This window comes from Dunckerocampus dactyliophorus, chromosome 15, assembly GCF_027744805.1.
Source record: "Dunckerocampus dactyliophorus isolate RoL2022-P2 chromosome 15, RoL_Ddac_1.1, whole genome shotgun sequence".
Classification (NCBI taxonomy): domain Eukaryota; kingdom Metazoa; phylum Chordata; class Actinopteri; order Syngnathiformes; family Syngnathidae; genus Dunckerocampus; species Dunckerocampus dactyliophorus.
In genome coordinates, this window is record NC_072833.1 from 4,431,373 (window position 1) to 4,458,193 (window position 26,821).

At 40.4% G+C, this 26,821-nt stretch overlaps 1 protein-coding gene across 3 annotated transcripts in view; it reads left to right on the forward strand.

Moving 5' to 3' along the window:
* Positions 1-26,821, forward strand: part of cald1a (caldesmon 1a) — a 163,437-nt gene that overhangs the window by 26,440 nt on the left and 110,176 nt on the right. For 2 of the 3 annotated variants that reach the window (XM_054800083.1, XM_054800086.1), the window contains exon 3: positions 6,529-6,659. In XM_054800083.1, the coding sequence (XP_054656058.1) occupies positions 6,529-6,659 (131 nt within the window). Of the gene's footprint in view, positions 1-6,528; positions 6,660-26,796; positions 26,815-26,821 lie in introns of those variants that run through there. The other variant, XM_054800084.1, reaches the window with a different exon arrangement.

The window sequence follows — 26,821 nt, forward strand, 5'->3', positions numbered from 1 at the left end:
TCCTGCAAATTATTGCAGATAAACGACATTATTGTCAAAATTATTTTGAGACCATTTTTTCATTAATGTCATGATAATATATGGCATAATAATGGGAGTACATCGTATCAAAAGCAATTAACTTTAATTTCTCAAGAGTATTTAACATTGTAAGTGGAATGTCAAGAGCTTTTAAATAAAATAAATTAAACAAACAGCATAATAAATTAAACAAATAAAAAAAAACAATGAAAATAAAATGGACTCTCGGTCTCTTTTGCCAAAAATTGCAGTTCAAGAAAAATCTAACAAAAACAATGCAAAAAATAGACCCTGTCTCTGTTAAGAAAAAAAAAGTCAATAAAAAGCAAACACAACAATAAAAACAACAAATAAAATGGAGTATCAAGTCTCTGTCAACAAAATTTCACTCCAATTTTGTATGTGAAGTGTATTGATTAGAAAAATACATCAGTAGAAAACCGAAATGCGTATCATGGACATGATGCCATATTTCTGATTCTGAATCAGTGTGCATCCATCCATTTTCTGTGCCACTTATCTTCATTAGGGTCGCGTTGGTATGCTGGAGCCTATCCCAGCTGACTTCGGCCGAGAGGCGGGGTAAACCCAGGATTGGTCACCAGCCAACCACACTCACATTCACACCTACGGACAATTTAGAGTCCTAACATGCATGTTTTTGCAATGTGGGAGGAAACCGGAGTACGCGGAGAAAATGCGCGCACGGGGAGAACATGCAAACTCCACACAGAGATGCCCAGGCGGAGATTCAAAGAAGGTTTTATTCAAGTGGAGAAATTTGGCCCCTGAACTATAGTTTAGCTTCTCGCTTTGCAGCTGGTGTGTGTAAAACCAAAACAAAAGGCGTTAACGGCAGCGGACGTGAAAGGAAACCATTGTTATTGGAATTCCAAAGTTCCTGTACTTGGTCGATATTATCTGTGTAGCAGAAATTGTGTGCGTATTTTGCAAACAGCACATCAATCATGACTTCCTCTGCAAATCATTTTACAGGATGCAATATGTATTCTTTACACTATTCTTTACTTGCCTATCTTGCTTGCTGCTGTAACAAGTGAATTTCCCCGCTGTGGGACAAATAAATAAAGTACAAATACAATACAAATTATAGTTCATATCAGGGCCACTCAATAAAACCAGGATATTCCTGTCAGGTTTTTTTGTCGTTCCCCCCCCCCCCCCCCCCCCCCCCCCCGAATATCCAGGATTAAATCGTCATTCAAGAAAAGACCAAACGTTATCCAAGATTACTTCTACCATCACTCTACTTCAGTAATGTAACAATTGCAACCATGGAATTTCCATTTCACCTACGACTAACAATTTCAAAATATACATAGACTGGGTAAAGGTCGATGACGTTTGGAGAATGTGTCGTGGGTGGTTTTTCTTGTTGTTGTTTTTACTTGAAAAATTGGTGGATTTGTATTACCAGCTAATACCAGTACAGATCCATAAATTACTCATCAACGCTATACAGTGTTGGCTTTAACATTAATGTTAAAACAGTGGCAGGACAATAAGAATCAATAATTCACTAATGTATGCTCGCTGAGGCGGGCCTTGCACGCCTGTAGCACAGACTAAGGCATCCATAAAGATAGCAGCTGCTGAACTACGCGTCTTTTGTGGCGGTAAATTCACCTTTCATGACGCTGCATTGGTATTAACACGCAGATTGGATCATGGTGGATGAGAGCAACATCTGCCCATTGTGCTGCTGCTGCTGCTTGGTTGCAAGCATCCTCTAAATGTGTCTTCTTTCAGCCGGGAATGGACAGAACATATTAATGCATATCAGCTTTGTGTGCTGTTGTAAATAGAAATGCCATCCCTTGTTCCCTACAACAGCAGAAGACACCCCGCGGGCTATTAGTAATGCCCTGATGCGTGGAATCAATAATAAATTGCATTATTATGTATATTTACACACGTGTTCTCATTCCCTACATAATACTCGGGCGTCATTATTGTTCCACAGCATTATTTGATGGTGAAAGATTAGTCTTGTGTTGCCGTTATGTAGCCTATTCGGAGGATATTACATTTATTTTATCTTCCGCCGGTTGGCTACCTGACAAGCTACCCCATTCTGAGTGTGATGATGAAATACATGGAAATGCTAAGAGATACATTTTGCTATTGTTTATTAATCAAAGAATGGCATGCCTGGGATGCAGCGTAATGGTACTGGTAAAGGTTTTTTGTTTCCAACAAGCTTCACAATTTACGTTAAGGAACTTTATGTTTACATTTGCACAATTCAGCATGTCCAAAAAGGGGTACGAAAAAGGCAGAGCCCATTTAATCCTACACTTTCTTTATGTCACCGATACCTTTTTCACTTCCTGTGATTAAATGTTACCATTTTCTCACAGAGAGAGAAAACAAATCAACAATAAATTGCTATAATAAGCTGTCAAGTGATTAAAAAATATAATCAAATGAATCAGAGTTTTCAAATGAATTAATCACGATTAACCACCACTTACAACTGTGTGTGAAATATGACCATTTTTACTGTATTTTAAGAAGAGAACGATAAATGACAGCACACAATTAGATATATTTGGATGTATACTGCAGGGGTGTCCAAACTTTTTCCATCGAGGGCCACATTCTGAAAAATGAAAGGATGCAAGGGCCACTTTGCTATTTTGTAAACGAACACATAAAGATATGCGAAGAAGCTATAGTGTATAGCTTTTTCAATATAGGTGATATGCTACTAAAAATGAGTTTAATCTTGTAAAACTTTTGTTCTTCATTCGATTATGACTTTTTTTCTTAATATTTTGACTTTATTCCTGTAAAATTACATCTGTTTTTTTCCATTTCTGTTTTTTTTAAATTTCCCAAATATTTCATTTCAGCTTCCCTCTTGTAATTATAACTCTATAACGTTATATCTTTTTAAAAAAAGAATGTATTTTTTCTTTATTTCAACATTGTTACTAAGTTTATTGTCATAAAATTGCAACTTTTTTCTCATGAGAAAATAATTTTTTTCTCTTAATATTTTGACTTTACTCTGGTCAAATTTCTGCTGTTTTCCATTTCTGCTGTTGATTTGGGTTTTTTTCCAAATATCTCAACTTTCTTCCTGTATATTTGTTTCCCCTAATATTTTGACTTTATTCCCATGTTATACATTTTCCCCCAACTTAAGTTTCCAACAATTACAACTTTATTCATTGTTTTTGACTAAAAAAACACACCTGACATTTCTTGACATCCTCATGCTATGACTCTATTCTTGTGAAATTATGGCTTTTTTTCCTTGCTAGATTACAACTCTCATCTTAAATCAATACTTTGACTTTCCCATTTTTGCTGCTGGTGTTTTTTTTGTTTTTTTGTTTTTTGTTTTATTACATTTTTAGACTGTGCTGTGGGCCGATAAAATCACAGCCGCGGGCCACAAATGGCCCCCCGGCCGCACTTTGTATATCTACAGTATATCAACATCTCCAAATGAATTGAAAATTAAATTAAGCTAAAAGATACCACTCAAAATACAAAACACGAGTTTCTTTAACAGTAGCAGAATGAGGGGTTGCCTTCAAAGACACCACGCAGTTTAAAGTGAATTCATGTTTGGAGTGTAGATGTATTTTCTAGCATTTCCGAGCATACATAATGCAGTTAGTGAGTGATAAGAAGAACCACATACTGTTTTACTGTGTCTTTGTTTATTTATGCCACACATGTGCGGCATAATAAAGACATCGTTGTGATGTTGAGAGTGTCCTGAACGCACCTCGCCGTCGTCTAGTGACAGTGAGGAAGTGTGGTTTCCGATGACGAGCAGACGAGAGACGTGTTTGCGAGTTGGAGACGTACGTGTGTGTATATGTGGTGTTGGAATTGCACTGCTGTTGATGTCGTCAGGTCAGAATGAAGATATACTGTAAAAGAGTGCCAGACTCCGTGGGGACGCTATTGTGCGTCCATCTGCCGTCAGAGGTAATTACGTTAATTACGCAAAAAAAATTACGTAATTCATGAAATAAAGGAGTGACTGCCGTTCATTTTTAACAGCCCTAATAATAGGCCAATAAATAACAGGAACATGAAAATAATTCAAATAATAAACGGTCAAGCAAAATAAATATTAAATATGAATGAATAAATATTTATAGGAGAGAAAAAAACTGACAGAAATATGGCGTAAAGTGTAAATAAATAATGCCAACAGAGGTAAAAAAATGGGAAAGGGATTCAAAGCTGGAGGTAAGAGGAGTAGTAGAAAGGAAGAGATATAGTGAGATAAAAGAGGAAAGATGAGTGATTAGGAAAAAAGAAAGAGGAGCAGAGAGTGTGCAAGAAGCCAGGCAAGAGGCTGTGGGGATATGAAACATCCTCAGGCGATATTCCTCAGCCTCGCCTCTCTCACGGTGGAAAAGACCCAAACTTTGCCTTTTATGCCGCTTGCGTCGGAGACTTGAGACTCGCGAGGTTTGATGAGGAATACAGATTTCTAACGGGTGGGCATTAAGCCGTTAGCGGAGAGGTGTGATGCTTTTGACAAGGGCATGGGAGCACATCGCTGGGAGCTGCCAGAGCGTTTGAGTGGAATCGTGCTGATGTACAGTAGACTCCATCATACATGACAGTGCGGCCACCCTTGCTTGAAAAACTCCTCTCGCTCTTTTGACAGAGTGGACAGCTTTGTATTGAGATAAAGCGACTTCTGTCAACGCTTTGGCTTTGTCCACATTTTGACGCGGGGGTCAGCGGAGTCGCTGCGATTGATATTTTCTTTATTTTGGGCCTTTTGATGTCGAGGAAAACTTCTACAGTTAATTTATAGGCTCTAGCACAGGGTTGCACATTTGATCGCAAAGGTAGGTTCCTGCATGTGTTACCCACGGCATTAACGTCACTTTGTAGATGTCGTATGACATCGGTCAGCTGACATAAAGCTCCCCTCCTGATTCACTGTCGCTTTTCCGCGGCAAAGATTAAGTGGTGAACAGCCGACTCAATAAGTGCAGCTTTCATCGTTATTATTCAGATTACTGAAAACTAAATGAGCAGGAAGATGCCAATATCTATTACCAGTTATCGGTTCAGCACAGCGGCTAGTTACATACAAAAAAAGTCAACTGTTTGACGGCACTGCTCCACGTGCTGAACTCCACGATAGAAATGTGTGTTTGTGAAACTATTATTTCATGATGAATTGGAAAATGCGTCCATGTTGCCTTGACTTCTTTTGTATAAACATTTTCATTTGTTGTATATCTCCAATGTTTGATAGCAAATGCTGGACGTAAAAGATGAACTAACACCTCCAGCTCTGCTAAACTAGCATGTTCTGCTAAACTAAGCTAACCCCGCTATGGCTTTCATTCACACTCTGTAAGAGAGGAGTTTAAAGTCTTTTCATCAACTTTTGCCATCAACCAGTGCCATCAACTCCACGCATACCTTTTTTTCTTCAGATTATGTCAATTTCAGCGAGATTCCACGTACACAAAAGCAGTCTCAGAGAGGTGATCGACAATTTACAGTCACGATGTTGTTATGATGCATTCAATGATAGCTAATATTAGTAGCTAAACTTTGTGAAATTGCTGTCACGAGCTGACAACAAACTAACTGGTGCCAGTGTTACGTCGAGCGCACTTGATGTACTTAAAACAGAAAGCGGGTGGGTATGAAGGTTCGTTTGTGTCTTTATTAGCAAAGCTTTTATTTAGACGCTGGATTTACGTAACTGTTTTACGCTTGAATTTGAATCAAACTGCTCTGATTTCAAATGTCATAGAGCAAAATGCATGTGTTTAAAAATTCAGCTCATTAACACGTAGCGTTTTATAAGTTTATAAAAATTCACTGTAAAAAAAATAATTAAAGAAATAAATAAATAAATAAAATAAAAATAAAAAAGCTGTTTCAAAACTCACAGATCCACTTTCAGTAAATTAAGACTGAAGCAATCGATCATGTCTCAGAGCCATGTCAGCTCAGGTGTAAAGTTTGTAGTCATGTGACAGGTGGGCAGTACGTTGGAAGGCGAGCACCCTCTTTGCGTGACATACAGCATCACCGATGCAATGCATGCAAGGGACATTTTCTGGAAAATAAGGGATAGAAGGACCCGATGCACAGCACCATTGTCCTTGTACATTGCTACCACTATGGTCACCTTCAGCACTAGAGAAGATATTTTTTTAAGTTAAAACACGGGAAATTACGGAAGGAAACTACAATGGGAAAAAAGACGGGAGGCTTGACAGATATGACTTAACAAGCATACTACAAGTACTTGAAATCCCATTAAGACGAGGTTTTGGTTCTGCTCGTTTGCCAGCACAGCATGATGACTACAATAGATGCAGCAGTTTATGGGATCAACAACTGGTCACCTGTGTCTTCCCTATAAAGACATCAAGCACACTTCAAAGTGCACTCAGCATCATGAGAGCATCCAGCCCACCCAAGCACGAGCCCATGAATGGCACGGCTAATTAGCCTCCTTTCTCTTTTCTTCTTCAGCCTCCCACTCCCTTCACGCCGGATCAGAAAGCGGGGGGTCGCACGTCCGCAGTGCCGAGGTCAGACAATCCACCCCGGGAGAAAGACAGAGAAAGCGAGAGAGCCCTCCTCGCTCTCGCCGAGAGTTTCTGGTGAGCGCTTATTGCTGTCTAATTGGACTTTTCCAAAAACACGGCGACCTCTGCTTTGTTTACTGATGGGATTAATGACAGTCTGGCAAAATTAGTAATCTCGCCTGACTTTGCTATTGGCTGCAGAGCTCAGCCTCCTCATGGCTCCCTCGCCGCTTTGCTTGCATGCTGAGTGGCCACAAATACGACGACATGACGCAGTGTCATGGCGGGATCGGAGGATTTTGTCCCCCGTGCATGTTTGGCACATTTACAGCACAGAAAACCTGTTTAGGACTTTCTAAATATGTTTTTAACAGTATTAGAGCCCAGGAGGCATAAAATAACACCCCTATAGTCACCTTTACACTCCTATTATTCACTCTTTACACCACATTACAACTCGTATGCTGCAGGGACTCAAGACGGCCGCTAGCTAGCAAGCTAGTGAGCTAACAAGCTAGCAAACTAGCAAGCTAACCAGTTATCCTCAAATTTATTTCTTCTAAATTGAAGAAGCCAAAAACTTACCACTTCCACACGCAATGGGAGGAGAACTTTTTTTCACTCTATCATGTCGCACATGCCATGGCTGACTTCATGACCTCATGCAGTGTTAAGGTAATGTAATGTAAGGTAATGTCTCAATGTTTTGTGTCATTACTGCCCCCTTGTGACCAGAATACTACGTATCGCTTGTATTTCAGTATGTTTTGACCACGAAACAGTGATCGTTTATTAATTAATTATTTTCTGACAAATCACGATACAGTGAGGGCGCGACGATCGAACGGTACTTCGTCTACAGTACGTAGTCAGGATTGACCCAACCTTCTGTGTAATGCAAAAAATGGCCAACAACTCCAAGTTCAACACCAGCTCAACCAAAAAGAACGGCAAACTGTGAACATGTCACCTTTGCCGTTCAGCTTCTGTTGAAATGAATTTCACCTGTCAAGGTTGCAGTGCAGTTTAGGTTCATCCTGAAATTCCACCCGAAAGCTGAATATCTTTTACTTTTTGTGAGTAGTGTTTGTTCAGAGTCTTCAGATTCATACTGCAAACCAACAGGTGGCGGCAAATGACTTCTCCCCCACAGCTTTTCGTCCTGTCACTCACGCTAAAAGTGTCTCAAAGAAACAAATAAAGGTGAAGACAATGCATCAATATTTAGTCAATTCAAATCGGGTTTTTTTGCATAAACCCTCTAAAACGAACGCAAACAAACAAAATGGAAAAGGTTCCTTGGCAGAGGTAATGAGCAATGCGTCACAGTGTGCAACCAGTGTCTTGAATCATAAACCTCGCCTTTGTTGCCAGCTCTCAAGGTTAGCGGCCCGCCGAGATGAGTTTTTTTTGCAAACTGACGCAGCACTTTGCATTTACAACCGCATGGAATGTCTTCTGTGTATTAATCTCCTGTTGTCCCAAATTAGGCATGGCACTTTCTCCGGGCCATTTCTGTCTTTCTTTTTTTTGGCTGGCAGTCTAGCGGCGCGGTGTCTCCTCGGGGGAGCCCTAATCAAATAACTTGCAGGCCATTGCAGCTGCCATTTCGCCCGGAATGCACACACAGATGCTGGGCGGGATCCCTTCTGGCCCATGAGAGCAAACAGTGATGTAAGGCTCATCACTATTACCTGTCTCGGCAGACGTTTATAGGCCGCCCAGTGCCGCTGCAATAATGAGTCTGTGTTTATTGCTAACCTGTTGTCAGAATAAATGGCACATCTAAGGTGATTTGCGGGTTTAATTCCTCTACCTGCTTTTCGTGCGATTGAAGCACTCTCGCCGCGTGGGCAACACACGCACGACCCGACTGACTCGGCACACATGGAGCACATCAGGAATATCTGAACGCGCGTTGGCTGCACTAATTACGTATGTGGGGTGCACGTGTGGTGCCATACGGAGTCCGCAACTGCGACCTACAACAAAAATGACATTTTGCCCAAACCTGACACCAGCAAAACATACAAAAGACACACATGAGCGATACACACAAAGATGAACAAAGTAAGTAAGTTTGTTTTACAACCTGAAAAAAACGTACGCACCCGTAGAGTTTGAGAACCTCTGCGACCGGTCTGTGGCCAGTCTACGGCTCGAAAATCAGCGCACCACACACGTGCCCTCTGTGCGGTTTTCGCATTTTTTGCACGGAGACCAGCCGTAGGAGCCCGTGCGGCCCGTTGTGACCTAGGCTTTGACGACTCAAACGTTGAATGAAAAATGTGAGTATCCTGGTTTTGGGTGTCAGCTCTGATGCCAACAAATGGAGGTCATTTTTTTCATTTGCTGACATGTGTGTATTTTTTTGTGTTGCCATGTTAGCAGAATTTTCCCAAGAATTCTTTTAATAAGTAAAGCAGACTATTAAAAAACAATGTAGCCTCCTTTTGGCTCCTCCATTAAACATCCAACCGAGCTTTTCCGCAATAACCTCGCAGTGAAAAGTGAAAGGCGGTCCGCCGGGAAGCACTTTCTCGCCGAGGGAAGCCAGCAATCCTTACATCCCTCTTAATTAAAATATAATTTAGGCTTAGTCCCATCTGTGAAGTTGCCTTTGATGGTTCTTTTGTCAATTAAAAGTAGGTCCTACGGAAGATTACGGCGTACTCATTACGAGCAGGTTATTCTCAAGGACACTCCAGTTGTAGCTTTCAAGAAAGAGAACTGTCGCTTGGATTTGCACGAGTGGCGCCCCGGTGAACTTCTGATTTCACGCGTCTTCCCTGTCTCAGCCTTATGCAAGCGCGAGACAGATACCTCTTCGCTCTCCTAAGATGTCCCAGTGTTGCTCTGCATGTCATGGATGCAGTTTTTTATCAGGCGCATGCTGGGCAGCACATCTGCGATGCTCCATTTAACTCCCTGCGCTTACGCAACGCCTGGAAGAAAAGGCCAAGCATGAATCTTTAACAGTAAAACAGCTTTTAGATACACACGCCCAGATTCCTTCTCATTGTCTCGTTCCTTCATCGACGACAGTTGGGCTAGAAGATTACAAAGAACGTCAAGATGCGGAGCAGATTGCAGGAGTTAATCTTCCACAACCAACGTATGTTAGGGCTACTGGCTTTAATTGTGCTCCCAAAGTTGTGCGCTGAAAAACTGCACAAATGCAATAGCTAGCAAATTCCCCTTTTGGCTGAGGAGTAAACAGCGCAATAACAGAGCGCATCCTCTAGATGTAAGAGCTGGCGCTTGACATCAGCCACCTAGCATCCCAGCGCTGCAGTTGTGATACTGCTTCCCCACGGAACTCGGAAGTTCTGATCGAAATTGACAGGATCGAATGAGATCGTTCAAAAATGACGTGCGAGAGTGACTTTTCTGTCTGGTGTGTGATTTTATAGCCCCCCCCCCCGAAGAAGAAAAAATAAGATTTGTGCACTCGGGTGGGTAACAAAACAAGCTCGGTGCTGGCAGGATTGACAGTTTATTTAAGAGGCCATTAACTTTACATACGCTGCTTGGAAAAAACATACGCGCATAAGCCCATTTCAAACCCTGCAGCACTGTTGCTCCCATCCACTCTCGCTGACAACACACCAGATTAGGGCAAACACTCCTCTAATGAAAACATGGAATATTTATTGGCAGATCATTTCAAGAATGAAAGGTTGCCGATGATATGTATTCCTAATAGAGCCTGCAGAAACTCTCACAACTTGACTGACTGACCTTTCGGAATATAGTGCTGGTCCCGTGGAAGTGGCGTCCACTAAATCAACAAGCGGTCACGCATTAATCACACACAACTTACAGACTGAGTAGTATTTTATTCAGCAAGTCTTAAGTATTGAACAAAACTTGTACGGAGCAGCCATGTGGATTATTGACTAAGCTTCGGCTAGTCCATTAGGAGAATGGCGTTGTGGTTGAAATATGAAACAATATAAAAAGTCAACTGCCACTCGCATCAATTAACCTGGGGACATTTTAGCCGGGGGACATTTTTGTCATTCAGGTTTTCATTTTCAAGCCATTTTGGCTGTGTTAAATGAGTACAGGTGGGATTTGCCAGACAATATTCTTTCCAAAGGCAAGCATGTTAACATACACAAAACACTTCCCATTTCCCATTCCGCATTTTCTGCTTCTCAGATAGTGGGGCAAGGTGTCAGTTTTGTCGGTCCAATTGACCTCCGGTTCCTGTGTCGTTCTGTTTTTGGAATCATTTCCGTTCCGTTTTTGAATGTTCTTCCACAGGTGGGAAAAAGTCAGTGTTTTGCAAGTCTCAATAAGCCTCAAGTCTTTAATCACAAGTCTCGAGTCTGAAATTTTCCGGTCCTTACAGGACATAAGCACCGTTTAGTGTTTACCAAATAAAATGCCATTTTAAGAATGTACCAATCTACTAAATTCAACAAATAGAATGAATGCATTTTGAATTGTTGTCAAAATTGTGACTCAGTCCAAGTCGCATGACTCGAGTCCACACCTCTTTAGAATTTGTGTGTTTGGTTCTAGGTAGTATTTTGTAATATACTGTATCCATACAGAGATGGCATACTGTTGAAATTCTAAGGCATCTTTGGGTATCTCATTACCGCTTGTCCTGATTTTTGGTAATCAAAATATGGTCGCCCTGTTCCATATATGTTGTAGGTGTCGATGTTGCTGTGTGCGAGACATGTCCCCTGAAGACACCCAACATGCGCGCCGCTTGTGATGCTCATTTTGTCCCAAGGGAGGAGCGGTGAACCAAAGTGGCTTGGGTGTTTCATGCGCTGTTAGCTAGGCTACAGGCTCTCTCTCCAGTTGATTCCTGTCAATCCAACGCAGAGTCCACAGCCCCTGACATCACTCCCCGTGGGAATGTGACGTGCAAGCCAAGTGATGCATAACCACAGAAGGGGCCTCCATTGATTATATGCAAAAGGGGCGGGGAGGCTAAGTTGATGGCGCCCATTGCATTCATGCCATGTGTGTGCCACCACGCTGACAGCTTGCATTTTAGCCCCCCCAAGCAAGTTTTGGAAAGGAATTATCTCTGCTTTATCGCCTCCCAGATTGCAACAGTTCACCAATACAAATCAGCTCCTTTCTGCTTTGTGGGCTCCAGCTTGTTCCATCCTGCAAAAGTCATTTCGCCGGATGTGTCATGAAGCTGCGCCCCTCCGTATGCAGTATTCTTCAATGTAAGATAAAGAGTCTCCTTGAAGCCTTTTCTTCTTTTAAATCAGATAGAAATTAACATTGGCCAACCTTTGCAGCGTTGCACAGATCCAAGACACCACTGGCAGGGCACGATCATCTCATTATGCCACATATTGAATTATTAATGCCTTATTACGGCCAGTCATTTTCCTGCATCGGTTGTGTCGGTGCAAACAGGTGGAACAGTCAGGTCACAGGAAGGATGGCTGCTGATCCCCTATCTCTATCCTGTCTGCAAAATGACAGGGAATAAAAGCCGACTGCGGCTGTAATCAGAGTCGGATCTTGACCCCTGATGTCCTTGTGGACAGACGGCGCCTTTCAAAAGCCATCATTTTAGCTCAGGCGGAGGCTAGAACTCATTTCAACAGCTCTCAGAGGATGTGCAGATACAGCAATTCATCAGCTACTAGGGGTGTAACGTAGGGTACATGTATTCCTAATATTGTTACGTTACAGAGGAGTGCTATTGTATATTATTTCATATTCATTTGTGTTTTGGAGAATTGTTATATTTCATTTTAAAAAATGTTAAAGCTGCTGACACAAAAGCTTATTGTTGCTTATCATGTATACTATATTAGGTAATACAAGTCTAAAGAAGACTATAGGGGTGTTATTCCATGTCTACAGGGCTCTAATAATGTTAAAAAAAACATTTTTAGAAGGTCTTAAACAGGTTTTCTATGCTCTAACTACGATTATATTCCATTTATTAATATTGAATCCTACTTTGCGGAAATTCACTTATCACAGCTGGATCTGGAACCATTTGACTGCGATAAACAAGGGACTAAAAGTGATTACACAATTCTTAGACTGATAATACATGGTTTATTTGTGTTTTTATTTCAACATATTAATATCGGAATCTAATTGAAATGTCCTTGCTGTTTCTGATGATGTACTTCCGGTTTGGCCTCCAATTTTTGGAAATGATTGACAGTATGTACGTAGCACATACGTAGTGCATAGTTAGATACAGTCCACACTGAATTATCAGGCAGGAACTTTCATGATGTCATGGTTTATTCAGATAGCTTTGGTTAGTAATGATTACTTTGCTAAAATGTGATTTCATGAGCTTGTTGCACATTCTTTGTGTGTGTAATAGCTCAATGTCCTGAGATGGAGTTTATTTTCTGTCAACAACACCCCTACAACTACTCTCCGACACGACATTGTTTATGTTGGCTTGCTAATTGACTCCTCTTTAAATGCACCCTGGTAATGAAGTCTTGCGGTAATTACAAGCAATGATTGTGTTAGCGGAAACTTGAAAATGTAAAATTGATAAATGCCAACTTATTAATTGACTGGCGTGTTTGGTTGGAGGTAATCTGATGTGCATGGCTAAGACCGTGAAGACGCTTGCAGATGATCTCGCTGAAGACAATCAATATTCAAACAGCAAAATGAATCTTGACGGCAGCGAAAGGGGATTGAATATGAAAGATGACCTGCCGTGAAATCTGATATCCCACAATGCCATCTGTCAGACGGCGGCCGCCAAATAACGACAACGGCTAATAATGAAAGTTGAGCCTCCGGTTTGGCGGTGGCGGTGCTTTAAATCAGCCGCCTTTGCCTGCTGCTGACTCAGTGGGCCTCCCTTTTGTGTGATAACCCGGCTGGATGTTGAGAGGACAGAAGAAATGAGGGAGCGGCAAGTTTATGGTATAACTCACTTGCTGGAAAAGCCCCCTGATGGACTGGTAAGTCACGTGTCAGCATCATTTACTTGAAAGATCCCTCAGGGTGCACTGTCATGGAGCTTGATGGACAATCAAAGGGCTCAATCAGGAAATATTTTACATAGCTCATGTTTGTATTTTAAGTTGTGAAGCATAGCAAAAGACAAAAACCACGGAAGCAAGCTTAACTCAACCCATCAAAAACCAATATGTTTACATAACTCTGCATTTTGTTTGTTAAACAAAATGCTAAAATAATTACACACACTTATTTTTACATACACATTTTACATACCCAACATCAGTAACAACTAGGGTTGTCCCGATCCGATATTGATATCAGATATCGGTCTGATATCAGCCACAAAAACAGTATCGGATTATATAAAATCTCCGATATTGGCAGTTCGAGTGGTACATTCCAGACTCCACACCAGCACTTCTATAAAGCAGCAGACCTTCTAGTCAGTGACCACAACAGCTTATGCTAGTGTGTTTAGCAAGGAGAAGGAGTGATTCTTTGTTAAAGTCAGAAAAAGACTTTGCAGCTGAGTACAAAACTCGCCATGCACAAGTTTCTCGTGGAGGCACAGAACTGGGGAAGTTTAATACGACCAACCTCGTTACGCATTTGAAGAAGGATTTTTGCAACACCGAGGATTCCTGCAACATCCACCACTGTTTTACTTCCACGGGATGGCAAAAAGTCATCGGCTGTAACAGAAAAGAGCCTTCCCCTCTTGGTGGTGAGTCATGTTAAGCATGTGGAGCTTCACTACATTATGCCTTATACACCAGATGCACCAAGAAGCAAATGGGTCAGTTCTTCTCATACCTACTGTTGATGATTATTATTCTCTGTTTGAGTAATATCACTTGATCAAGCCTACATACACTGAACTAGGAGGGTGTGTAGGAGGTATAGGTAAATCTTGCATAGGTTCACGGCCAAGACCAGGGATCTTGGTCTCAAAAAGGTTGGTGACCACTGTTTGGTGAGCAAACATGCCCTGAATTCACCCTCATCGCACTTTCAAATGTATTTTCTGCACTTCTAAACGGAATTCTTGTCCCTGCACCTCTTTCTCTCAGAATTGTGACTCATAAGGGAGTCCATGCCACATTGAATAAGCCACAAGAGGAACCCATTAATGTGTCCTTCAGTCTTTAACTCCCCTTCACTTTTTCTTCTTCTTTCTATCTCGGCTCATTGCATGACTCACTCCAATCTTGATCACTGACTTATAAAACAGTATGTGACTAGAGTTGACTTCCAGAAAGCAGCGAGAGAACAGAGATTATATATATATATATATATATATATATATATATGAGCCTTCGAGTTAAATGTAAGCTAAAAATATGAGCAACAGTGCTGGTTTTTGTGGCAGATTGCCTGCTCTGGCCATCTGCTCGTAACAGCATTCCGAATGCTGGTTTTCTTTAGCCTCAGGGTGAGATAGCGTGTAGAGGTAGACATCGGTTTGATGAAACTAACCCCAGAGATGGGAGCGCAGGGTAAGGCCACACTTTTTTCTACTGATTTTTTTTTTTTTTAGGGCTGAATTCCGGTGATTGGTCAGACCCGTCTAAAAATTGACATGTTGAATTGTGTAAACATGATGCACTTCAATATCAACTTAACGCGTGTTTGAAATAAACAACACCATTACCATTACCAAGTTTAGACGTCATTTGCAGACCTGTGAAATGATTGTCTTATGCAGGAAAATTCCCCTGATATACATGTATTCCACTGGAAGAGTCAGTGTTGTGAACGACTCATCAAACAAACCATTCTGATGTCCGGGACAGTATTTTGTGTGGTGTAAATTACGTATTTAGTAGGCATGCTAATGGCTGCCTGGTGCTAGAACAGGCCTCAATAGGAACGTAAACAACAGATTTGAAATATGAGTTAAAATGAAAAAGTGTTCATTGGAGGCATATTGGGGCGTAAAACTCCTCCTGTTGCTGCATTGCCATTTGGCGCACAACACACACCCCTTACAAAGGGAAGCAGTCCAGGATATTTATGGTAGGTTTATTGTAACAGAGAGAGACAGAATGTTAAGGTACTGGCAAAAATAACATGAAATAAAGCTTATGAATTTATGTGTGTTTGATTGCGGTTTTGAGGCATGTTGCCTCACAACTGGAAGTTTCAGCTCTCGCCACTGATTTGCTATGCGGTCCAGAGAATAGCTCGGCCACTCCAGGATTTTAATGTGCTGCTTCTTGAGCCGTTCCTTTGTCGACTTGGGAGTATTGGCAGTGATTCATTTGTCAACATTTACATTTGAAAATAAGGGAATTTTTCCAGAAAATGAGGGGAAATAAGGGAAATTCTGGTCTTTCCACCAGCACACCCACTGCAGGTGGAAAGACCCAACTGCCTAGTCGGGTTGTAAACCTCTTTGTGATAGACGATGCCATACACATCCAGATACACGGGCTATGATACCATTCAAAAATGATATATTTTAAAAACAGAACAATTCGATACAGTGTACAAACAATTTGATGTGCTTCAATTCCATGCAATTCTACGGTTAACATTTATTGATGGACACCCTACGTTTGCCTCAGGAGCACAGCAATTGTCAGAGAGGGTATGTGAATAAAAATGAAAAACAATTAGCGCCTAAAACTCACAATTACGAGTGCGCCTGAACGCCTCACGCCGCAAGGGGAACGGAGCAGAAAGGAGACAGAGCATGAAGTTGTTCATTGCTCTGTGTGCATCATATGAACAAATAAGTAAGTTTGATGATTATTTTTTGCGTTGAGAGTGTTTAGTCTTGAAGATTTCATTTATATTGGTGTTCCAATCCCCAAAATGAAGCTTTATCGTTGGTTGCATGTATTTTTGTTCTTCGGATACTGCTTTATCATGATTGTTAAACTTTCCCCTTCAATTTGGTATTAAATGAATATGCAGACAAACCATAGCCATCGTGAGTGGACAAAACAGTGAAGCTCAAAAACTAAATAAATCGCGCAAAGCCAGTCAAATAATGACAAATTTCTTCAGAAGTGGCAAAAATGTGTCCAAGCAGAGATAAGTAAATACTGAAGCAGTATTTGTCACATGGGTGCAATGAAAATGCTGTTAGCTTGGAAAAGTAAACAATCCCATACTCAAAATGTCATAACGATTGTAAGAGTGCAACATTTCAGCCTGAGCATAGTGTTTTCAACACTCCAGGTAGTTAACAAAGGTGCAACATTTCAAAGTAAACCATTCACAAACCGAAAAAGGTAAGCAGCAGACCTAGAAAAACGGGTACCATACTCGTCTTTGTTGGCCTGAGCTTATGGAGTTAAAGTCAAACACACAAAACATGTTTTACTCACGCCCTGCAATTCACAAACAAACTCAATGTGGTCTGCAAATACAAAACATTATTTACAAACGCATGCACTTTGTTTTGCAAATAAGAAACGTACCTATCAAACAAAGACAGCCTCCTTCAGAAACAAATACAGCATGTTGTACACAAACAAACATATTACTCCATTTACCAAAAAATGTCTTTTAGGTACAAATTAAAATCTTTCAAGTACAAAAAATATCCTTCAACTACCAAAAACAATTCTACAACTATGAAAAAATCCTTCAAGTGCAAATAAAATTGTTACGTGACTTCTGGCACAAATCTTCCGCCTTGCAGAGCCACACACGCATGCACTCTGGTCCACACACAAATGCTTTCAAATTCACACTGCGGTAAAGGTAGAAATATACTCACAGATTCGAACTCCCGAGGGAACATTTGTTAGACAGCAAACCTCTTTCCAACAGCGGTAACACATTCATTACGTCATTACGGTTATAGTACAGCAATTAGTTTGGGAAAAGGTGCTTTTACATCATTTTGATTGGTTATATTGTATAAGTCAATAATTTAAAAAGTAATAAATATTAAGGCTGTCAAAGTTAACACATTAATAACAGGTTAACGGATGTTTCCTTTAACAGCATTATTGTTTTTGACGCGCAACTAACGTCCGCCCATCCTGTTGACCCACAGCCCACACCGTAGTTTGAAGAAACGCAGCGGTGGGTGTGGAGCCACAAGCGGGAACAAATATATAACATAGACATAGAAAAGGGTATTTTTAGTGGTAAGTTTAGCTTCAAAGCCCTGGCAGAGCCTCTCATAAGAAGACCAAAGTTGTTTGTATTTACTGTCGCTGTGAGTTGTCACGCAGTACGTCGACTGCCAGAGAGAAGTGAGAAGGTACTGGAGCACTGCCGTTGATTTTTTATTGTCACTTACACAGTGGTACCTTGGCATACGGGTGTCCTAACTAATGAGTGTTTTTCAGATGCGAGATTTGTCTCGTCTGATTTTTTTGCTGTGAACTGTGAGCTAATATTTGGGTTACAAGCTGGTAGTGCTAGGACAGCTACAGTATTTGTGGGCTTGTGTCAATGTGACCATGACTGAAGACTAGAGTGAATGTAAATAGCATTAGCAGAGCCTAGCTAGTCACCGGGAAAGATTTCCAACAAATCAGCAAAACATACAATGTAATTTATCTAATTTATTATGTTTTGTGTAAAACTATGACAGGAACAGCACAAATTAAAAGTATTAAATGAATACAGAGCCACCATCCACCAGCACGAGCCTGGAGTTTGTTTTTCAAAGAGTTGCACCGCACAAATGTGCACACTATTGGAATACACATCCACAACACAAAGTGTTCCGGATGAGGCTAGGAGGCTCTCATCCAAGATTTGCACTGTCATGGTGGTGAAAAGGTGAAGTCTTCGTGAACCCTTAGTCGAGAAACATCCCCAAAGCAGAATCATCTGACCAAATCACATTCTCCCAAGTCATTGGGGTGTTTGTTGGCAAATTTTATTTGGAGCACAACGTGGACAAAATTGATTTATTGTATTCATATGGAGGATGCAAGAAGATTGTCTTTGTGGAGTTTGGCTCTCTGTCCTTCAGATAAAGATGTCCATATGGAGATCAATATATATGGAAATGTGGGTTGTAATATCTGCCTATAGCACGGGTTATGTTAATGCACATCTCTCCTTATCGTATAGGTATGATATATTCACGGCCTAATGTAAATGAAGCCCACTGTCTCCGCACAGCGCAGATCCAATTACTGTCCAGGATACCAAAGGCTGCCGTGTGATGGACAGCTGAGCCGTCTGGCAGCCTCGGATCTAAGGCTCGGAGCGGGATCTACCGCGAGGGAAGGTGGGGGAAATTGATTTCGATGCCGAGGCGGAACAAGTCAGGTGTAGTGGAAGCGTGTTGAGTTATCATCAAACAGGAAGAGTAACTGGTGACACACACACACACACACACACACACACCCCTGGGTGTATTCACTATGTGTGGCATAGCTTAGAAGTGTATTCCCACTCTGGAGGAAAGCTGCCTTTTCCAGGACAGTTGGTGGCTGCTGGCACTGTCGCCTCTTCCAAAATATGCTGGAAATATTCATCTGGAACCTTTGGCTAATCCCTGTCAGAACATCAAAAGCAGGCTCCTTGGACATTGATCAGAGAATAAAAATCACTTTTAGAGGCTGAAATTGCTCAAAATAAATGGAAGTGAAGCATACTGATTGTTTTGGTGCCTAGCTGAAAATGAATTGCTGTTAGTGGAAGGAAGAGGGAAATGAACAAAAATGTAGTGTCAATGCTCCAATTAACACCTATTTCATTTCTATCGTTGCCGGGTGTGTGGTCTAAACAAGCAAACAGTTGCCAAGGTCTCTAATTAGCTCCAGTCGAAAAAACAGTGTCATTAACAGCTGTAGACCTTTTATTAACTCCACAAGATAGCTGCATTTGAATAATCATTTGGCATCCGGCAGCTTTATTTACCTCTGCATGCGCTTCAAGATGTTGCTACTAGCCGTCAGAGTGAAACTCACTTGTGTTACACATACTGTGCTGTCGTTTACAATGTGTTTACAATCAGTGCGATTAATGCTGTCTGAGCACTTCCAAATTCTCATGCACTCCAAATTATTACTAAAGTTTAAAAAATGAAGTTGTTATATATACAATAGTCCCTCATTTATCGCAGTTAATTGTTTCCAGACCTGATAAGTGAATTTTGAATTTCCGCAAAGTAGGATTCCTTATTTATAAATGGAATATGTTTATAGTTAGAGCATAGAAAACCAGTTTACCACCTTCTACATAGAGTTTTTAACATTATTAGAGCCCTCTAGACAGGAAATAACTCCCCTCTAGTCACCTTTACACTCGTATTACCCGATATACTGTAGTAAACATAATCAGAGAAAATCAGACATAAATAATACTTGTGTGTGTTACTATAAATGTCTTCCCTACAAGACCTGACAGAGGGGCGGGGCGGACAGGTCGTGATATCGGGCATTTATAGTTTCAGCTGTGCGTGTGTAATGACGGCAAAAGTATCTGCTGTTTTTATTTTTAGAACATTTATGCTTGAAAATGCTTAATTTGGCCCAAATAAATATGTAGCATTTGCTTAAACATGCATTTGTTTTGACTAGTAATAGCTCGTATTCAATCACGATACAACATTATTTATTAATTAACTCAGTCATCCCTCGTTTATAGTGGTTAATTGGTTTCAGACCCGACCGCGATAAGCAAATTTTAAGCGGCCGCAATAAATTAATGTTTTCTGCATGTAAAACTATAATTATTCTCTATAAAATGTATTTTTGTTCATATTTGTGGGTGCCTGGAACGGATGAATTAGATTTACTTTCCTTCCTATGGGAAAAATTGCTCGGTTTCATACATTTCTGTGTAATTGTTTACACCTTTTGGAACAAATTACCTAAGTACGTCAGGCAAGTAAACGCCCCAGCATTTCTGATAAATACGTACAGTATGTGTGTGTTTGTCTTACTAGTTATGGCATCGTTCTGCTTGTCTCTGCTCATTTTTCCAAGCACATATACTCCATCTGCTGCTGCTACACTATGGCAGTAAGTACTGAAAAATTACATTGTGAAAGACGCCTCTTTGTGTTTTCCAGTTAGAAAAGAAAGTCCCACTTTTTTTGCCACTACGTTCAATGATGTCGCTAAATCAAACGGACCATCTCCCTGAGAAACGGGCATTGTTTCTGGTAATTGTGCGTTTATTTTGCTCTCAGTTCTTGGGTAAGGACCACCTAATCAGCAGCTCATTTGCATTTATTTCCTTTTCCTTGAGGACTTTGTTTACATGTTTGTCTCATTCATTTCTAGTCCAACTCCGCTGCTATCTTCCTGAGTGAAAATCATATTACATTTGAATATTTCACCCATGGTGAGATGCGAACGTATCCTACGGTGAAGTCTTTTGGAGTGTCTTTGTGTTTACATGCATGCAGGCTCACAAAGGACACAAGTAAACACATCACCATGCAAGAAACGTCGCCCCTTGAGGGATAAATTGCTGATTAATCCTGCACATTTACTCGTGCATCATTTACGCCGGCAAATGTGCAAACCACTATAGCGCTATCATAAATACGTAAACAGATCATACCCTTTGTGGCGCCGCGTCAGAGTAATCGCACATTTCCACATGCAACCACTTTCAATAATTTAGGCTGCTTGTCTCAGCCTTAGCTTAAAAGCAAAGCGTGTGTGTGTGTGTGTGTGTGTGTGTATTCACAGTAATTCTGCCAAGGGCGTCATATACTCTATTTGTTTTAACCAGTGTGGATTTGTTTCTTTCCGCTTTTGTTATAGCGTCCAAGAGTGGGGATTCTCAACTGGGGCCATTCTGTGTGGGTTGCGGCGTCAACTGTCATGACACGAAGTCAACTGTCATGACGGTTCGACACCTCATGTTAGTTTTTCACCTGCACAGACGACTGTAAGCATCTAGATAAAATGTCGTACTTAACCTTGAAAGATGCAGACTCATCCACCTGCAACGAGTGCTTGATGAAAATGATATTGTGCAAGTAATGTCTGGAAAGTCACTTCGATTTGCTAAATTAATACAGTTTACGTGTAGGATTAACTAGCAAACACCGTTGTAACACAAGTCTAACATTGCCGCAATTGTGTATCAACTTTCTGCTCCGATTGTGCAGATTGTACATTTTTTTTGCACATTCCGTGTGTTCTGTATTGCTGCTGGTTTTTCTGTGATATTAATGACAATTTTTTGTGAATTTTATTTGGTATTGGGGAATTTATTACTCAAAACCACGATACCAAACCCTAGTCCCGAGCTGGCGAGTGAAAAATTAAATTCAGGTATTTAATACACAGCCGATATCTGACTGTTTTCTTTTAAAAAAAAATTCTGTTGCAATTTTTTAAGCTCTTTTTCTTCCTTTGGATCTGAGAAACAAAGAAAACCTTTGTTCATTGATTTGGCATGTTTTGGAGATCTTGCTCATGTAACCCTCAGCATTTGCATTACATCTGATTTTGAAAATCCAGCCACATGAGGGACTGGCATTAGTAGGAACGCTCCCTGCCAATCACGCTGCTCCCTGCTTCTGTTGTGATCATGAATATTTCATCATGTAAAGTCGGTAGCGTCCAACATCGCCGGTTACTTTGTCATCAAACCTTAGCATCACTTCTTTGTATGGTGTCTGTGAATAATGTTTACTTATTTACGCCGCTCTCTTCTATCCCCACCATGCTCTCCATAAATGCACAATGCAGGTTAACCAGCAGGACATGTCACCTCCGAACCCGTGTCTCGGGCAGACACAGATAGACGTCTTTTAATGGGCCGACAAGCGTTCTCTTTGCTTCATTCATTCACATTATACAAAGACACATGCGGGCTAAGGACAGCCTGTGTTAATGTCATGTAACAGACGGCAGATCACATTTTTGGGCCGGATGAAAACAGCCCCCCGATGCGCCTCGAGGGAGAAAGGATGTGAAATTAAACACCACGGGGTGACAGTCTTGACGCTGTATCTCTGCATGAGTTTTGAAGGGTTACACACCATGCATTATATGCATGATTTATCATCATCATGCCTTTCCATCACGTATGGATTCCCATTATTTGGACCAAAAAACACTCCGTACTCTCTACTGTTCACTGGTGTTATACCATATCTGAATTATTGTGCGGCGATATATACAGTATATAGAGATATATCACAAAAGGGCGCTTCACTCACTAAAGATGTCATGATGCTACAGCAGGCGTGTCCAAAGTTCGGCCTGCGACTGACCGCAGCACATTCTAAAAATTGAATTTACCAAAAAAACTTACATTAAAAAAATCCCAACAAACCAGCAAAAATGAAAACATCAGAAGAAATTGTACAAAACTAAAGAGGACAAAGGTTGTAGTCTAACGAGGAACGACGCAATGTTATGAGGAAAAATATCAAGGTTGAATGTTAAATTTAAAAAGATGTTTTTTTTTAAGTTGTAATATTATGAGAAACAAACACAACGACAAATAAAATTACCATTTTTTGAAAATTAGACTGCAAAAAAATTCAAAATATTTTAGTAATAAAGTCAAAATATCATGAGAATAAAGTCATGATACAAATTTGAAATTGTTGGAATGTTTTTGAAAAAACAAGAGCAGAATTACAAAAAAATCTGTAATTTTACAAGAATAAAGTCAAAATATTAAGAGAAAAAAGTCGTATTCTAAGGAGAATAAAAAGTTGTAATTTTACGAGAATAAACTCGTAATATTCAGTCATTTCGCTCATCATTTCAGTTGCACAGGGTTGAAACATGAAATAAAAATGTTCTTGTTTAAGTTGTAATATTATGAGAAATAGAACAAAGTTATTTTTTTTTTAAATTAGGCTGGAGAAAAATGTATAATAATAAAGTCATAATATTACAAAATGAAAATTTACAAAGATTATTTAAGAAGATAGTTGAAATATGTGGGGGGGAAACAGCAAAAATGGGGGAACAAAAGAGCAAAGAGGTTGACACTAATAATAGACTTTTTCACCAACATGACAAAGTTGAGATGTAGTTTTTTCTTAAAACATATATAACTTTGTAGCATACTGCTTCACAAAATATCAAAGTGGCCCTTCTTTGATATTCCCCTCTCTGGAAAAAGTTTGGACGCCCCTGTGCTACAGCGCAGCACCTTTCTGACGCCATCTTCATCCTGTTACAGGTCTTCCGCACCAGCTGAATGTGTGACTTCTACTTCTCTGCCAATATTTACTTACAATTTACCAGACACATTAGGTGAATTTACAAATTACCAGTGTCGAATCGGTGTCGCCTGTACCAGCCTGAATTTTACTCGCTATCAGATCGGAAACGAAATCAGTGGTATGCACATCGCTATTGCAGAGAATGTGAGAAGGGGTAGGATTAATTAAATAAACTGTGCTTCCTGCTACACATTTTAACTGTTAAGCTTGAGTGAAATGAACTAAACTAAACCACTGTACCATGATTAGCATGATTCCTCCTGGCAGGAGAGAAAAGTGAGCAAAAAGTCAAGGGAAAGGCTATTGATACATACAGTGTGTGTAGGAGAAACAAGATAAAACATTATTTTTGTGGGTTTTTTTAATCATTCTTGTTGTTTTGCTGCAGTGTTGTGTCAAGATATGAAAGGATGTGAAATATGAGACAATTTATCCAAAGTTCAATTGTGCCACTTTAGAATCTTCTCGTGTATTACAGCAAAGGTTGGAGTCATTTGTGGGACATGAGCTGTGTGCTTAACAACAACAACAGCAGCAGCAGCAGCGGCACGGAATGCATGAAGAGCCACCCTAGTGGGCGGCCACAACCTCTTCCTTATCCTGGCTTCCTTACATAACGCCTCGCCCGCGCTGTCGTACACAAGCGCGTCTCGCAGCAACAGCAGGGCACCTTCCCACGTTTGCACTTTTACTTCCGTGGGTCACGTGTTTGGCCTTCAGTCCGTGCTGACGCCAGCAGGCGGGCAAGAACCCCCCGCGGTGGCTGCTACAGATCAGCATCCAGGTGATCCCACCCACCTCCAAAACACTGAGTAATAGATTTCTCAGGAGGTTAGAGTGCAAAAGATGTGCGCTCACCCACGATGAATAGTACCAGTCACACTACTGACTAAACTGGCTGCCTTGTTTTTCTCCAATGCATGCAAAAATATTTTCGGAATTCATCATTTTTTTGTAGATTTTGTTCCCCTTTTATTTTGTAATCATTTGTGAGTAATTGTACAGCACTCCAAGGACATGAAGCACTAGTTTGTGTTTGTCCAATGTACAGTATGGCCAGGTTTACACAGCAACCATCTTAATGAGATTGACTGCCAATGTGACGCTTGCTTTCAGTGTGAATATTAATTCTACACAAGGTCACGTCGGAGCGCTGTGCCTCCCTGACACCGGCTAATTAGCACAGCACCATCTTTTTTATTGAATCCGACACTTTGAAAGGTTTTCTGTCAGACCATCCTTCATTTTTAATAGTATTGATTCTTTTTTTCTTTTTTTTGTTCCCTTTCCCGACGCCGATCATATTATTACTAAAAGATGCCGCCAGCATTTTTTTCCCACCTCACCGTTTACTTTGAGCCCTGTCCAAAGTGTCTTCGAGCTGGCAGAAGTGTAACCACACATCTTTCTGCTCTGCAATTATCAAAAGACAAATCAAGAAGAGAGAGCGAGAGTAATTGATCTGTGGCTTTTGAGGGATGGTAAACAAAACCTCCCTGTCCCGTGTGTGCTCAGCAATTGCAAAGTGCAAGGAGTCGCCGCTTTTGCATGTACTACAAACACTAAAAAAAAGGAACATTTTCAGGCAAAGTTGTATACTTTTTAAGTGGTGGGTCTCCGCGACTAATTTTCCAAAAATTACAACTGTATTTTGTCGTCTGTGTCTCTCATAAAATTATGACTTTAAGAAACAAGGTATTTTTTTTCTTTAATATTTAACTTTATGCTACTTAAATGACGTTCTTTTTCCTCATAATATTACAACTTTATTGTCATAAAATTGTAATTTTTTTCTTGTTAGATTACAACTTTTTTCTCTTAATATTTTCACTTTATTATTGTTAAATTACTAGGGATGTCCGATAACATCGGTCCTCCGATATAATTGGCCCGATATTGGCATAAAAATGTAATATCGGTCAACATCGGTATGAGGATTTTTCCCTATAATGAAAGCCGATAATAAACATAATGCTTAGGCTTATGGGCTCCCATATTTTCCGGCGTGCATATGATGACCTAATCAAACCGCCTCTCAAGCATGTAAACAACAGTGGGTGGCTCGTAGCAAGCTAGCTCGCTCCTTCCAGTCCATCCATTCATTTTTTTATGCCGCTTATCCTCATTAGTAGGAATGCTACAATTCCCAGAAGTAAGCGACGGTGAAATTTGACACTGTGTGTGCGCGCTCGATTAGGAGAATCCCTTGGGAGGTCCTTGAAAATGTTGCTTCTTCATATGATATCGGGTGTATTTTCATTCGTATACATCTTTGTTGGGTACACTTTTCCTCTTCAAGTTTGTATCGGATTTACACTGAGTGTTGGACCACATCGACCACATCCATTTGCTTCACCACAGATACAGTATGTGTTAATTCCATCACAAGATGTATGTGATGTAACACATATCGGTATCGGCTGATATCGGTATCAGAAATTGAGAGTTGGACAATATCAGCATATCGGTTATCAGCAAAAAAGCCAATATCGGACATCTCTACATATCGGTATGGGCTGATATTGGTATTGGAAATTGAGAGTTGGACAATATCAGCATATCGGATATTGGCAAAAAAGCCAATATTGGACATCCCTAAAAATAAAAGCTGATTTTTCCAGTTCTGCTGGTGCTGTTTTTTTAGTTTTCTTTTTATATTTTGTATTTTTTATTATTTTTTACAATGTGCCGCAGGACAATAAAAAAACAGCAATGGGTTACAAATGGCCCCCGGGCCACACTTTGGACACCCCTGATATACAGTGTTTGAATTGAGCTCTGCTGTTGACATGTTAAGGTCATAATAAAGTTCATAAAAGAGAGTCAGACTGTGTCAGTGAAGTTAACGGCATTGTAACGTTTGAAATAATAATTAGATTACCTGTTCCTGGAAAACAATAACGGTGTTATTTTCAACATTGCAACACTGATAATGACTGACCACCACAAGAAACAGTTGAATTTTGCAGCTTTTTACTGAATAATGTTCGTGAATAAAGGATGTGGGATTTACAGTGTAAACTATGAACTATTAAGATTGAACATCACGAGTGTCTGAACGTCCCTCCTTGTTTACTTCCCAGATGACCTCCTTGACATGTCTACAATCAAGCAAAAATACAGCAAAAAATCAACAAACATGACGAATCACAAAAGCAAATGGTAAAAA